At 37.1% G+C, this 16,184-nt stretch overlaps 2 protein-coding genes across 2 annotated transcripts in view; one reads left to right on the plus strand and one right to left on the minus strand.

Annotated features, from left to right (window-relative positions):
- Positions 1 to 1,882: 1,882 nt before the first annotated feature.
- On the minus strand, positions 1,883 to 9,021 carry rnf2 (ring finger protein 2). The gene is made up of 7 exons (XM_077225796.1): positions 8,902 to 9,021; positions 7,979 to 8,088; positions 7,224 to 7,384; positions 5,865 to 6,080; positions 4,031 to 4,303; positions 3,720 to 3,891; positions 1,883 to 2,948 (listed from the first exon to the last, which is right to left on the minus strand). The coding sequence occupies exons 2-7, from the start codon at positions 8,063 to 8,065 to the stop codon at positions 2,847 to 2,849; spliced, it is 1,011 nt and encodes a 336-aa protein (XP_077081911.1). The 5' UTR covers positions 8,066 to 8,088; positions 8,902 to 9,021; the 3' UTR covers positions 1,883 to 2,846.
- A 1,429-nt stretch (positions 9,022 to 10,450) lies between these two features.
- niban1b (niban apoptosis regulator 1b) overlaps positions 10,451 to 16,184 on the plus strand; it is a 28,779-nt gene continuing 23,045 nt past the window's right edge. Inside the window, exon 1 of the mRNA XM_077225809.1 lies at positions 10,451 to 10,652. Coding sequence (XP_077081924.1) covers positions 10,598 to 10,652 — 55 coding nt within the window. The 5' untranslated portion in view covers positions 10,451 to 10,597. The remainder of the gene's footprint in view (positions 10,653 to 16,184) is intronic.

Here is a 16,184-nt window from a genome sequence, read left to right on the forward strand (position 1 = left end):
ATCGTACTTTTTACTCCACTACATTTCTGTCAAGATCCTTGATAAGAAAGTAGTAACGTCAGTCAGGGTTTGCATTTTGGTTGGAAATGAAAGTCGGTTTGACGTCAGAACCTTATTCAATCTCACATTCAATCCCACTACTGGAACTGTGTATTAGAAATAAATTTGATATTGATATGAGGGTAGGTAGGCATAGATTCAGAGGCATAAGGTACTGTAAGTATTGCATAAAACAATCCAACAATAATAAACCAATACATTGACATTTACTTTTTAATTTTGATACTTAAGTACTTTTTTAAATGAGTTCTGTACTTTTACTTAAGTAAAAATCTGTCTTTACAACTTTTACTTGTAACGGAGACATATTTGACCAGTAATATCTATAGATTCATTCAAGTAAGGAAGTTGTGTACTTTGTCCACCTCTGATTGCATTAGAAAACAAAATATCAAACCAAGTGATGCTAGATTTTTTCTCAGACTCGGAACGTCTTTCCTGAGACATTTTGACCAAAAACTTGGTATCAATTTGATTTTTAGTGGCAGTAATAAGAACTTTTCAGTTCTAGAAAGCACCGGTTGAGTTCATCACATTCACTATGAACATGTTAAACTGAGCAGAAAGTGTCCATATATCGCCTATCAGTATACTATATCTATTGATTTATTTGAAAGCTAAAAAAAATCTTGTCTGTAAAAGATTTGCTTTGAGAGTTTGATTGTTATCTTTCTTTAAAATGAATGACCCTTGATTTGACACTTTGACATCTAATGCATTCATACATTTTAAATACTTGAAAAATTCTGTCATCATTTGCTCACCCTCACGTCGTTCCAAACCTGTATAACTTTTTCTTTTCTGTGGAACAAGACAATATTTTCATAAATACTACTTGGGGCCAATATATGTGCACAAGAGTGTAAACAAAATAAATTTACAAGCCTCCAGTTACAAGCCAGTTGTGAATTAAAGCAAGAGTGAGTTTGATCAAACACTGATTTAGTCTGATTCATCATAAAGCCCATAGAATGAAAATTTACACACAGCTTGCAAATTGTAAAAGTGAGAGCAATTGTTTTTAATGTGTGATTATTATATTTATAATATATGAAGACGATGACAAACACAAAGAAAAAGAGGCAGTTTGTGTTTCCACTGCCATTCAGTCATGAGGACTGGCTATTATTTGGTATTTTGGTTGGAAATTAAAATTGTAATAATTATAATGAGAACTGAATGTATTATACCCCCCATAATAATACATTCAGTTATTATTATTACAACTTTAATTTCCTAGCAAAATCTAACGTCTGTGAGACTTCGGATGTTGACGTCAGTCTGACGTTGGGTTCTGAGGTCAACCCAACATTCTTTTCCTACCAAAATCCAATCCAATCTAAAATTTGAACTTTTTATTTAACTCTGTTAAATGTAATTTTTTTCAAAATATCAAAACGAATATCCATTTTCATGTTGTACATACGATGCCTTGGTTCACTTTTTTTTTAAATGACTGATTTGAGTTTTAGTTTTTGACAAAATAGTACAAAAAATAAATACATATTATTGGTCATAAAAACATGAAAAGAATTTTTATCATATCGCCCAGATTTTTATTGGTTCATCCTTAATTGATAAAATAGCTGGATGAGACTCATCACCTTACTGTACAAAAGATTTGTAAACATGTTCTGCTTTTAAGTTAAAAATGTGTTATTTGTATTGTGATATGTTTTTACACCATTTCAATTTCTTGACTTTTCTATTCTATCAATTGTCAGCCTTAAATGACCTGAGCACTAGCGCCACCTGCTGGGGATGTGTTGTTGCTACTCCACTATCCCCGAGGGGGAAAAAAACAAAGAGTGAGACACCAGGATTTGCATACATTTTTTTTTATTTTCCAAACAAAGAACGCTGTATACATTTCTTTTCCCCAAATAACAACATTAACTCAAATGTATGCCAAGGATGTCAAACTAAAAGTACTTCATGCTCTAAAAAGTTTTTCCATGTCTTGGATGTCTATGAAATGCAACTATCAAAAACTGGGTCCAAATGTGCAACTGCCAACTAACGTTTTTATGAAATGGTACTAGCTGAAACAAAGGTGTCAATATACATTTTCCAGGTAGTTATTCTATAAAGTGATGTAGTATGTACAATCCCCGAAACATCTGACGACCAACACAGTAGTACAGACTAGTGACATGACAGTGTCATGTGAACTAAGCCATCACATTGTACTGGTACACAGTGGCAAGATGCAGTCATGTTAGTGAACAAATGTTGCTGCTACAGGAGTGGTGTGTCAGAAAATGCACTTAAAATCTCTTACATGTTCTCTTGATGGTCATTGGTCAAGTCTGATATTAAAGAACAGCGCCATTGGCTATGAAAGCCACCTTCCGACAGAGTCTTTCATGAAGCACTCAGTATGATTTCCTCACGGTGTTACCGTTGCAATATCCATTTTGACTTAAATTTTGGCGTGTTGAAGGCAACGTCTGAGTCCTCGACTCAAACAGGACTCAACATGAAACAATGAAATGGTTGTCAACTGAAAGAGTGAGAAAAAACAAACAAATCCACACTGGTTTGACTTCCATGGCCCTCCCACCCATACCCAATGATCAACCCTGGTCTCGTTCTCATACAAAAAGACAATAAAAAAACAAATCAAAGCAGCCACAGTTATTGAGGAGCCAGGGCTCCAGAGACTATTTTACTCCAGATGAGGAGGAACAGCGAGAAAAAAAAAAGAGAAAGAAACAGGGAGAGAGAAGAGAGGATGAACCATCAGTCTGTTTCGGGTCAGCTCAGACCCACGTGTCTCACAGGATTCATTTGTGCTCCTTTGTTGGGGCGAAGTACAACTCCATGGGCTTGTTGACTTTCCAGTACTTCTCGCTCACCAGCTCCAGGGAGAAGGAGCCGTTCAGGACCTGTGAGGGGAAGAGAGACACTGTCATGCTGATGAAATGTACGTATGACACATGTTTATAAAAATACGAGTCCAATGGTAATTCATAGTTTTCAGATGACACCCTTGTACAAGAATGACCAAACTACACAGACAAGCAGACACACCAAGAATATGAATGTAACACTAAATTGCATGTTATGCATAATGTGGCTTAATGCATTAAAGATGCGGTCATGCCATGGTAAGCGTTTTCCCATAGAAAACCATAATAAAGACAATGCTTCTGCAATTTCGTGCATTGTGTTCATATTCTGGGTCATCTGCTTACCTGTATTTAGTGTGCATCATTCAATAAGGTATATACTGAATTTGATCTTTTAACATCGGTGTCATAATACATTAAGCCACAATAAGCATGGTTCCCTCTTCTTTTTGAGGGTTTTAGAATGTCCCGCTGTTTTTAGTGATATACTGAAATATTGCGTTGGGTGCTATATATGGATCACAAGTGTCCCAGAAATTTTTTTTTTGAGAGGGGATCTAAATATTCATGGCTTGAAACAAATGGAAATTGACAGGGCTGTGCTACAGTTCTATGGATTTGCCCTCCAGGTCTCCACATCAGTCACATGACTGAAAACTATTAATTAACTGCATTACAATTTTAATTGGTGTAACATCTAAGCAGCTGAATCAGATGTTAAAGGCTTATCCTATCATAATATTTGTCAAAATAATCATATTGTGCAGTCCTAGATAACTTTAGTATTAGAAGCAGCATCAAACTCACTGTGAACTGGTTGTTTGCTGTAGGGATGTAGATGGTGTACTGTTTTTCACTGGCTGCCTCTACGTTGATGGGGCTTCCTTCTTGGTTCTTGCGCATTTCCTCCAGAGCCAATCTGACAGCCAAGTATTTTGAGAGGTGGTCCACTGTGGCATTCCCCGAAGTCTTAATATACCTGGTAACAAATTCCACATTCAAACTCAGACTGAATAAATTCAACAACAGAAACTTGCTTAAAACACAGCTGAACTAACAATAACTTTGGTTAAGAGAAACTAATTAACTGCATAAAAGTTGGTGAAAAGATGGCCCACCTTGTCTGCGCGGCGTCTTCTTTCTCCATCAGTGTCGGATGAGGGCGGAACACCAGCTCAATCTCGCTGGCCCCGTCCAGAGCCAGGTCTCCTCCTCCGTTCTCTGTGGCATTGTCCATGTCCAGTCCCGAGTCGTCAGAGGTTTTGGTTCGTTTGATGCTGGGCCCGGCCTCTTGGTTACTGTGCACTGATGCATTGCTGCAGTGTGAACTGTCCCCATTATCCTCTGCCCCGCTGCCATTTTCAATCTGGTGCTTCTTCCCCCGCTGCAGTCTATAGTGCAGTGTATAGTGGTGGAAGTGGGAACACAGTAACAAAAGCAGATATGAATAAAAAAACAACAACAAAAAAGCAGCATGATCAAAGAAAGACGTCTTAAGGTCTTTTTCGAGACGGTGGCAGTTTTTTTACCACCGTGGTGGTAATGGACCAACCACCGGCAGTGGCGCGTGGTTGGGGGGTGTTTTTATATACACACCTCAATTACCGGTAAATATATTTGGAAATAAAATAAGAAACGAGGATCAAACATCCATTTCATAACAGACATGCGTGTTTATTTCAGCACTTCCATCACATCACACTAAAGCATTGAAATAAAGATCAGTAAATAATATTAACTTAAATAATATAATAAAGGTAAATATTTAAAAAACATTCGTTTAATATTGATTAGCCTAAGCCTACCGCTCTGCGTTTATAGAGGGATCAGGGATGTGAGACACGAGCAGAAAGACCATCTCTTTTTTTATATATCTTCATGTTTTCTACTTCTTGTAAAAGGTCTGAAGAACGAATTTTATCTTTCTCAATGGCAAGACATTTAGGCTGTGTTTGATTTTGCGCTGCCAGAGCGAAACTAAAATCACCCGCATGTGTGAAAAGCGCTTTACAAATGAACTTGACGTGCCTTACCAAGTCTAACAAGCACAAACTGTTAAAAAGAATTTGATGTGCAAGTAAAAAGGTAGGCTATCTGTCCTACTTTACCGCAGTAAAGAATGCAAATAGGCCTACTTTAAAGCGTACCAAAGGAAGAAACGTTTATAATCACCTTCGAAAATGGGTGAGACATAAGTGAAGATTTGGGGGGAAAAAACAAGAGAGTCCATGTCCAGTGGAATAACTAATGGAATATTGTTAAATTCGCTGATAATCAGGTGACCAGATCGCAAAACAGAATAAAGCAGACAAAGCTTAAATTTATGGGCTCACGCACAACTCTCTCATTCGTCACGAATCCAAACGTTTGGCTGCGATGTAAACAAAGCTTTGTGCTTCACTCCTGTCAAAATATTCATGTAAAACAGCATTCACATACAAAAAAAAATTTGTTTTAGCAGACCACCGCCTGTGCTACTCAGCCACCGCGGTAGTGCGGTTGTCAAGTTTACCGGCACAGCCCTACACCTAGGACGATAACTATAATAAAGAGGAGGATAAAGATATAGTTATATTATTATAGTTCTAATCCATATTACAATTATAACAATAACGACACAGATAAATGTTACTGTTGAAATCACTTTTAGAACTTTTAAATCTTGTTCCAGCTGAACAATAAAAACATTGACAGCAAATCAGAACTCATTCGACTTCAAAGAGTTTGAGCATCTAGCAGTGGACAAAAATCGGCTTGAGATTTGAATAAATAGAACGTTATCGATATCGTCCATAGTTATAGAGTCCATTAACTGAAAAACATCATATTTAATATCCAGTCAAGTTTCAATAGATTTAGACAGCAAGCTAACCTTTATGTGAATGATTGAATTCACAAAAATAAATATGTTATTAGAATAAATTCCACATGGATGAATATCAGCCATCTAACCTGTTCATGGCCTGGATTTTTAAGCCCTCTTCAATACTCTGGCTGAGTGCCTGTGGGTTGTTGTGCTTGCTGATGCGGGCCAACACTCTTTCCTGGTGGGCTTCGTACTCGTCTCTGCTGGGGTAGATCTTACTGATCAGGGCGTCAAAGTTGGGGTCTGGACGGAGGGAGCGCTTAGAGACCAGCTTCTTCCTGCATGTTGGACACTCCTTATTCCTGTGAACCAGAGAAGAAATTACAATTAATTAAAGATTACGAGGACCAAATAATACAGCACAAAATAATAAAAATAAAGACAAGAGTCTATCTCTCCCTTTGGAATTAAAGAAAGGTGATCTCTGCTCTGTCAACATCCATGTCAGTATGAGGGGAACAAACTGAACTGTTACTGTCATCCATAAGTATTCATTTTCATATTTTTTTTAATATTTCATCTAATTATACATGTGGCCTGAGAAAATCATGTCTATTATTTGGTTGATATAATTTTTGAAGTTTTAGGAAAATGATAGAACATCCCTCATGGAGTGTTACAGAGCCGGCTCCATGAGGGGGCAAAAGAGGACAATGCCCTTTCAGATCTAATTTGATCCTCAGTTGCAATTTGTCACAATTTGTGTATTTTCTTGGAGCAGATCAAATAAAAAGGGATTTCATATATCTGACTGCTTGTATTCATTGACAAAAATTTAGCCATGTTCAGGAATATTGAAAATTGAGGATGCAACAGATTGTGATATCAAATCGTTGACTGAAGTCTATGGAAGCAGCAATATTAATCCTTTTATTTATAATTTGATGTAGTGTTTTATTTATATCAGATGCACATTGTGTATGAAACAAAGTTTATTCTTCTCCCATATTCACTGGCCACTTACTTTTTGTATTTTAGGGAAAATGGATGAATTTACGTGATGTAAATACAACAGGTCCTCCGAATTGCAAACTCATCACGCGTTATATCAACTAACATGACAATTATAAAGGTGTTTAAACGACACAACGCATTCACTTCCACATATTTGACAATAGAAATATATTATTTAATTCATGATATAGTTATGTTTGTGAATTTTTTTTAATAAAAATGGAAAACCGAAAATAAACGCGACAGATCTACAGTGTGGCTGCATGACGCGTCGGCCTGGAAATAATACGTTCTAAAATAACGGCCACCTTAAACTCACGCCTTAACGGTGACGTTTTTAAGCGCGGTTAATCGCTGCATCCCTAGTGTTAACTTTAATATAATTATACCACGCCCACTCCAGTGGTACTATCATGTATTCGTTCACACCCCAAATAAAATGTACAGTATAATATCGGAGCACATAAATCCTACGGAGAACACAAACCCACCCTGATCTGAGTGCAGTGATGATGCAGTCGGCACAGAAGCGGTGCAGGCACTCCTTGGTGGTCATGGTGTTCTTCAGCATGTCCAGACAGATGGGACACATGAGCTCACTGTGTAAGCTGCGCGGGGACACAGCGATCTCCAGACCATCCGTGATGGCCTCCTAGAGGAGCACAACATCACAGAAGCTGCATTGAGGGTCAAAAACTAAGCAACATCTACCAAAACTGTCTATCGCCAGGGTTTCACTAGCACTTGGGTTTTTAGGTGCCACAGACCCCCATATATGATAAACCTCATGTGAGGAACCCCAATGCCAAAAAGGTGTCTATTAAAAACACAGAATTTAAATGCTGAAAAATGTACAAATCTAAAATGAGCTTATATTAAGTCACATTATATATATATATTTCTAACTATAGTAATGTAGTGGTGTACAATTTATTTATATTAATAAAAAAACACATTTATTATTATCCAATTTAATAGATTGTCATCCAACTAATGTTTTTAATTTTACATTTTTATTAATTTATTTACTTATTTTATTCTTATCATTAAAATAATAACTTACTATTAATATTACATATTTATTTTTACAGTTTTTCTCTAGACTTTTCCATGGACCTCCTGTCACACCTTTGCACCCCCCTGGGGGTCCCTGGACATCAGTTTGAAAACCCCTTGCACTAGCACAGTGTCAGAATCACACTTGGGAAACCTAAATGTACAATAATTGGCATGTGAATTTTCTTACCTGTGGAGTTCTCTGTAATTCATAGAGACTCAGCTCCCATGTTTTGCTGAGGGGTTGAACCCCATTCGTCTGGACCGTCTGTGTCATATTTATACACTGTGCGTTCACCTCTGTGAAAAACAGCCAAATAAAACATTACTGACATGATGTGCAGAACATAATATGAAAATCTACTATAAGAGCTACATGATGTGATGAGATACAGAATCAAAACATAACAATACTTGCATGTTTTATGTCAAAATCAATACATGATTAAATATTTAGGACTTATTAAAAACCTATTGAAGACAATGATCTTACAATTTTCAAATATCCTTGTTTAGGACAAGGCCAGCAAAGTAATTTTCATCATGAACAACTGACATCTGAGGGATGTTATGGTCTGATGACGTTGGTTTAAACCGAAAACTGGCGCGTGATTACGTCCATTAAACTCACTCACGTTTACTTCTATCATCAACTCTAAAATGTCTTGTTTTGTTTTAGATCATCATACTATAATAAACCGTTAATCTGTCTAAGCCTTCATTCACAGAGCTAGCAGGCTAAATTAGCTTCTGAAGGCACTTCTAACTCTTTGTGTCACTGAATAGACAAAGCATCTTCCTGTAAGTACAACGTGTATTTTGAATGACTGTGCCTGCTCTCCAGCAACGGAGAACAAAAATCAAAACAAAAATCGGACGAGAAAAAAAATAAAGCGGAAAGGTTTTATCTCCTGCGCTGTCATGAAAACGTAGAGCTAACGGCTAACTCTCTCTGCTAATCCAGATGCTGTATTTACAGCCAGCATTAAATCAACTTTGAACTCAGCGTCGGCGAGATTTTTACATATAAAACCTTTTGCGCCAATGAAACCCTCAATCTCGGCAACCAGAAAAAATATATTTTTGTACAAACGCAGCTGTTTACATACTTACATTTCAATGTTGTGAACACTCTCTCTCCTGCCAGCGAGTTCTGCTGAGCTCAATATGGCGGACTCATTGGGCCCAGATGAACTCTGGGAAATGTGGTATTTTTCAGTTTTACAGTCATCCACTTCAACAACACTGTGTAAAATTAAGACATGTAAGTACATCGTTTATTTTTCTTTACTTTTCTTCATATGTTCATTTGAATAAACTAACGTTACGTGTCTTGTTTATCTACGTTACACGGTAATATTTATATGTAAAATAATATTAAAGAAAATTGAAAACCTTGACTAGGCCTACAAATTTTCTGTTTATGCTAGTCCTTTGATGGACTGTCCAGGCGGTTTCCTAAACGACCCAACAATGTATAAACGGTAGGCCTACAGATGGATGGATGGACCACAGGTGTGACTGACGTTTAACTTGATGACGTTATATAGTGGGTTTATAACAAATAACATGATATTAATATCATAAATTGTTGTCTATGACGCTAAGATATGTTAGCTAGCCCGATGTGCACCTGTTGCCAGGAGCGATAAATCCACCTAAGACGGATCTTCTTGGGAAGGGCAATTGATACAAACGCAAAGAATGTGAAGTTAGATGTTTGATCAAAGAAATAATACATTTTTATTCACACTGTTTTAATCACCTTAAGCTCATAAATAAAGTGTTTCATGCCCATGCCGCCATCACAAGTGCAGCTGACATTAGATGACCAACTAATTAGGCTAAGTGGGACAAAAATCTATTTTGGTGACCGCCAAATTTCTTTCAATGGAGGAAAAATCCAGCCAATTATGATATTATAGCATGTCAAAATTATGAGATGCTTTGTCATTATGACAATTTATCTCATAATTTCAACTTTTATGTCATAATTTATCATTTACCAAAATAATGTTTTTCTTTTTATGTGGGGGAAATGGGCAGTCCTACTTAAAACAGGCTATCGCAAAATATGGAAATTAAATATTTCAGTAGCATTTTTTGTACATTTGATTAAGCTACTAACTTCAAACTGTGCCTCTAGGGGGAGTAGTAGAGTAAAAACATACGCCTTTTGAATAACTTTTTAACTTTGTCTTAAAAAAATATCCATTCTGCATAACAATTTACAAATTGCATGTGAAACTCCTTGGGTATTTCTAAGCACCTTAGTGCACAATTCTTAGCCTAATTTCAACAAGAGGACGCATCTCGAACGTTTTTTTGAAAATTGTTTTATAGGCTAATTTGTTGACGTCTCTAATAATCGAGGCTGATTAAAAAAAAATAAACTGCGATGTACGTTCTATTCTACATTCTAATGCTATTCAAATGAAACAGTTTTAAGCCATATCTTGCCAAACCGTTAATCTGTTGATCTTTTGAAGTTTTTCCAAAATTACTTTTCTGGGGTAAAATACAAAGAGGTTTTGGAGATACATTAAAATCATTTGTAAATACATTATTAAACAAACAAAACAGTCTAACGCTAATGTTCTATAAAAATGAGCAAAATATGGTTCGGATGTTGACAGAGCAGAGAGGATAAGCGGGCGGCGCTGCAGTTTGAGGAAGTTTGAGATGCTTGAGTCACAGTTTATTTGAGCTCGTCAATATCTGACTGTCAAAATAGCCACTGCGCTTTAGAACCTAATCGGACTAACGGGAAAAAGCCTCCGCTCGGGACCGGGACAAGCCACACTGTACAATGGGAGCATCCTCATCCAGTCTGTTGGACGAGAGTAAAATAAGCTACATACGAGGTAAACGGATTTTCATTTAGTAGCCTACTCAAAAAAGTCTATATATCCTACATAAAGGGTGTAGCCCTCTTTTGTGCAACGTTAAGATTAATGATCATAATTGAATGGGACTTTCTCTCGTGTAGGCTACACTTTATTTATCCGTGTTGCATTGTGCTTCAAAGTAAAATTCAGCGTCTTACCACTAAACCATTAGGCTATATCATCATGTTAGTTATTGTAGGCAATTGAAATTCAAGAATAACCTCCACTTTATACTTAAACACATCAGACATGCATTTGACAGTCAGTTTAGGAAATGTCACCAGTTGCATGCAGTGCACACCCAAACCTATACCACACGCCCACCACACCTCTAACCCCACCTATCCCACAGCTCAATGTCAAGCAATAGCCCAGTTTAATCATCCGCCACTTATAGTTCAGGTTGCTGTGCTGTGAATTTACATTAATTCCGAATTATGAACTGTGAGAAAGAGTGCTGTTGTTCTGGATATCAGCAGACACCTATAATATAAAGTGGCACCACAACTTAATGTATGTAACATGGAGACCATAATGTAAAATATTACCACCATTCCTTTTCCCCAAAGATTTACAGATTCAAATATGCATTCCACAGCTCTTTTGCAGCACTCTCCGAATCAGTGATATACTGCCTTTGTGAATGCACTAATATGTGATTTCACAGGAATGTCACACATTCTGAGCGCATATATGCAGAGAATGGGTTTCCTTCCCCTGATGGGGAGCACAGCTGTTTCTGCATAATGGGGATTGTTTTGCTCTTATTTCATCTGGCCAGCAGTGAGCAGGAAGTATTTGACCAGACTGGAAACTCATTCCAACATTCACTTCTCTTTATTGTTCAGTCTTTTCAACGGAATATTTACCCCAATTGTTTGCTGACTTGAAGTAATGTGGATGCTGAATAAATAGGTTGTTGCCTAAATTCTGCATAAGTAAAGGACTTGCTTTACTTTAAGGAATTGTTTAATAAGAAAATTGAATAAACTGCACATTATAGAAATTATAATGTCCCCAGTTACAACGATATTAAGGATACCTAATATAGATGGACAGATACATTGCAGTATGATCAAATCAGAATGACACACTATTTATAATTGCAGACATAGTGACATCAAATTTGTGTGGTTCAGCTGGTGAACTATATTAGCAGAATAGGAGTCTAGGCTATAAACTGAAACAGAAAGGGCTTCAGTCTTGGAGTGAATACCACTCTTGTGCTCTAAAAACTCAAGTTATTTGCCACGTCCCCTTTTTGGGCTTTGGCATGTATTTACTCAGTGCTGTCCAATGTATACACACACAGGTTAAATGAGGACTTCAGGGTTTGTGCTGTCGTTAGAACGCTGCATGTTTGATTACATTTGTTTTCTGTCCAATATAACAGTTCATTACTTGCCATTAAACATACTTCATGTGTACGAAAACATAAAGAATAGGCACAAACAGTGTAGGGGTGTGGGCTGACGTAACAGATGGTAAAAATCAAACAGCACCAGCACAGCAACTGCACAGAATGTGTCCTTAATTATGATGCGCTATTCACCACTCCCTCCCCCACTAAATGATGTCATGGGTTTTTGGCACTAACTTGGATTGATTTAGCTGAGAGGGGCCTGAAGTGCTCTGGACTCTCCTATATGCTGTAAAATGACCCATATGTTGCTGCTTAGCACAACTGCGAAGGCAAAAAATGTATGATCATTTTTCGTTTAGCTAACACTTTACGTTAGTCAATGCATTAACATTAACAATGGCCGATGAATTTGTTACAGTATTTATTTATCTTTGTTAAAAATAAAACTCTTCATTGTTAGTTTATGTTATTTAAGGTCCATTAAATAATATTAACCGATACAACTTTTGATTTTAATAATGTATTAGTAAATATTGAAATTAATATTAACTACAATTAATACATTCTTAAGTACATTTCATGTTAGTTCATGTTCACGAATGTAGCTAACTAACCTTTATTGTAAAGTGTTACCCAATAAATAGAATACCCAAGAAATGCCAGAATACAGTATTCTCACTGTTTTAGCATTTCAATTCATACAGTAATAATTAGTGCTTTCTGCAGGTCTGTAATCATGCACATCCAGCCAATTTTACATTTACACTATTCAAAATAAAAGTTCTAAAATGTTTTTGAAATGCCATAGAAGAGTTTGGGTTCCTAGAGAACCTTTCAGTGAACAGTTCTTAAAATAACTTTTTTTTGTGTGTGATTTTAATAATCTAAAAAAAACTGTCCACTATAAAGAACCTTTTATGCAATGGAAAGATTCCATGGATGTTAAAGGTTCTTTATGGAATCCAATAGATGCCAATAAAGAATCTTTATTTTTAAGAGTTGTAGAATGTACATTCTAATAACCTTCAGAATGACATCCCATAGTCAATTTATTAGTCACACATATAAAGATTAAGCACCGTACTGCTATTTTAAAGTGTATTAGATTAATAGATGAAGTGATGCTGATGATGACATGCAGTTGGAATCCAGTTTGTGTTGCTGTTTAGTCTTCACATCATTATATTTAGACCATATATTTTGATGGATTATTAATCCACATATATCTTGTGTTGTGATAGTCTCAGCACAGTTTTAACACTTCTATATTCTGTGCCCACTGAGGTATGATGGCACCTTGCTGAGGTGTCTTTTTCATGGGCTAATTCCTCTGAGAAGAAATCAGATGACAGTCATCCTCTGTTCTTCAGATGTTCCTTGTCCTCTTTACATTTAAATGCTAGCAACTGTGGCATTAAAAGATAATTGTGCAAATCTATGATCTTAGATCACTTTCCTGATTCCGTGGTTGAATGAAGCATGCCGTTCTGTCCATATGTCCTTTCACACTTACTCGGAGCCCTTCATTTAAAGTTTTCAGTGGGACTCTAGGGGAATGGTCATGGTTCACACTGTCCTTTCTTCACCATGTTGGAGGAAGATGTGTAGGGATTTCCATGACAGAAGCATTTCCTTTTCACCTGTTCCATATGGTGAGGTTTAACATTTTTCAGCGTTTCTCAGTTGATTACAAATTATGGCCAAACACCTTGAAGAGAGACATGCAGATTGCCTTATCGATTTAGAACACATTCAAATACTGCAGGATATTCCTTCCGAGTTAAGTATAGAAACTGACAAGATTTGTTTAATTTAAAGAAAGTAAAGAGGGTCCACCAATGAACACTTTTGTTTTTTACCTTTTTGTACTGCTTTCTTGTGAAAACTTGCCACAATGGTGATTTTCAAAGTGTTACTATGTGGTTACAATGAGTGTTGCAAGGTGTTCTGTTTTTTCAATTCATGCTGTTGCTTGGGGGTTTCGGGTGATTACTAGGGCATCTTGGTTGCTAGGAATTTCCATGTAGTTTTTAGGGTGTTCAGGGTGTTAACTTGGCAATTGCTAGGGTATTCCGTCTATCCATCCAATCATTCTCCAAACCGCTTATCCTCCTTGGGGTAGCGGGCTGCTAAATCGTATGGTTTCGTGTTTTTTAGGGTATTCAAGGTATTATAGGGCCTTGCTATATGCTAAGGTTTTGTAGGTGATTGCTAGGGTTTTCTGGGTGGTTATTGGTCCAAGTCAAAAGAGCCCAAGTCTTTATGGCATTCTGGCTCAGGTCCCTCCTTCAATGTAAATGAAACATAATAGCACACCTCTGCTCAACAAGACAAATGTTTTGAGGTATCATTCATGTATGCAGAAACAGAATCAAACTTGGACAAGATGTTAAGAGGTTTCGAAAAAAGCGTGTCTCTGGGTGTGTTTCTGCTGTTGAGAGGAGTATCAGTCAGAGAATCAGACTGATTCTAAAGGGAGGAATGATGAGCTTCATTCCGGGACGACGTCCCAAACCTCCAGAAGAGAACAGCTCAAAGCCTCCGACCCAAACCTTTACAGATTCATGATTCTAGTCACACACTGACATACACACTAAAGCAAAACTGATATATGTGTCACTCTACCATGTCTTATTCTGAACTGACAGTAATGTTAAAGGTCTTAACCTCAACACCTTATTGTTTTGGCTTATGGACGTTAAGCGGACACCACCTCTGCTCTTCATACAGTTGAGCCCAAATTTAACAATCATTTTAATTTATACTCATACTCAATTTGAGTAAAAAGTTGAGTTGAAATTTTTTGGAATGTCTCTCATTTGCTTCGAGATAGCAGACCTCAAGCTGCATGAACTCACAAAGTTTGTGTGACTGATGATAATGTTCTCCAGCGTGATTTGAGATGATCCAAAGAGCATCTTGTATATTTATCGTCCTTTATATATTTCCATGTTTAAATCAGATTTTGTATCTCAGGTTTTCACTGTGGCCTCAGACTTGTCTGTCTTACTGAGTGATCAGCTTGGCACATTACAGTTTGGATTCAAAACTTTTAAGGACTAAAACAAACTCCTCATAAGCCCACACTGACAGAATAATGTAGCTCCTCCAAGAACTTCTCACTTCTGCTGAACCACACGCTATTGTAAGGGGTGTACAGTTAAAGACCCAGAACCAGATATGAAGAATGAAGACCCAGAGTCAGAATTATAAAAAATTAAAGAAAATATTTACTGAAGATAGTTTGCAGTTTCATCAGCAGAAGTCAGCTTCAATACTCGCACAGGAGTTCGTAGGCCGCCCCCCTTACAGTTACAAAGATCACAGCAGTTATACCATTTCCAAGGTCTAAGCTACGTCATTGCTTACAGGATGAATGATTCTCATTGGCTATGAAATAGATAAACACAGTAATTTTCCACACATATACATATAGACTGAAGCGTATCTCCATCGATTATGCAGCTGAAGTTAGGCACGTCATGACCTTCCAGGTCGCAGATTTGGGGTGCTGGGCGCCAGCATGTCCAGAACAACAACTCAGTCAATGTCCAATAATGCCAGTGGTTCCTTAACCTGTAACCAAGAAGACTAACACACACACCGACACACAGCTTTTCCAAGGTTGGATTTGGCCAGGCTCTCACTATAAACAGGAGAGTCCTCTCAAAACATCAAGATAATGCGTTCTTTCTCTCAAAGATAGCTAAACTTTAGTCTAACTGGAAAGAAAGGCTTTAACAAAGAAATGGTCCCTTAAACTATTGGCTTCAATGACCCCTATATGTTTAAACACATTGAAGACCTTTCTCAAACACAAAACAAGTCCCTATTTCATTTCTGGAAGCTGGGTTATATAAGCAAGCACTGCATTCAGATATCAAATACAGACATTAAAGAATACATGAAAGAACATTTCAGTAATCACAATGTTAACTTATATAAATAAAGTAAAATCTCCAGAGAAGTCATTCAACTCATTTGATATTTAGAAGGAAAAATATTGATTAATACCTTAATTATAATCAATCATTACATATACATTGAAGCAGCAGTGGATTCCAATCCACCCCCTTCAGTCCCCCGTTTTAGACCAATGTGGAGTCCTAAACACCACATCTGGTCTATCCATAAAGAGGCTGCTT

The sequence above is a fragment of the Siphateles boraxobius genome, unplaced genomic scaffold (assembly GCF_051911475.1).
Source record: "Siphateles boraxobius isolate OS27281-9 unplaced genomic scaffold, OSU_SipBor_1 1, whole genome shotgun sequence".
Lineage (NCBI taxonomy): Eukaryota > Metazoa > Chordata > Actinopteri > Cypriniformes > Leuciscidae > Siphateles > Siphateles boraxobius.

What these genes read in the sequence shown, in the direction of transcription:
- rnf2 (XM_077225796.1), bottom strand. Translation starts at nt 8,065, where the DNA reads ATGACACAGACGGTCCAGACGAATGGGGTTCAACCCCTCAGCAAAACA. An exon ending in AATTACAGAGAACTCCACAG is followed by an intron (nt 7,385 to 7,978) that starts GTAAGAAAATTC and finishes GTGCTCCTCTAG; the next exon opens with GAGGCCATCACGGATGGTCT. An exon ending in CAGCAAACAACCAGTTCACA is followed by an intron (nt 2,949 to 3,719) that starts GTGAGTTTGATG and finishes TTCCCCTCACAG; the next exon opens with GTCCTGAACGGCTCCTTCTC.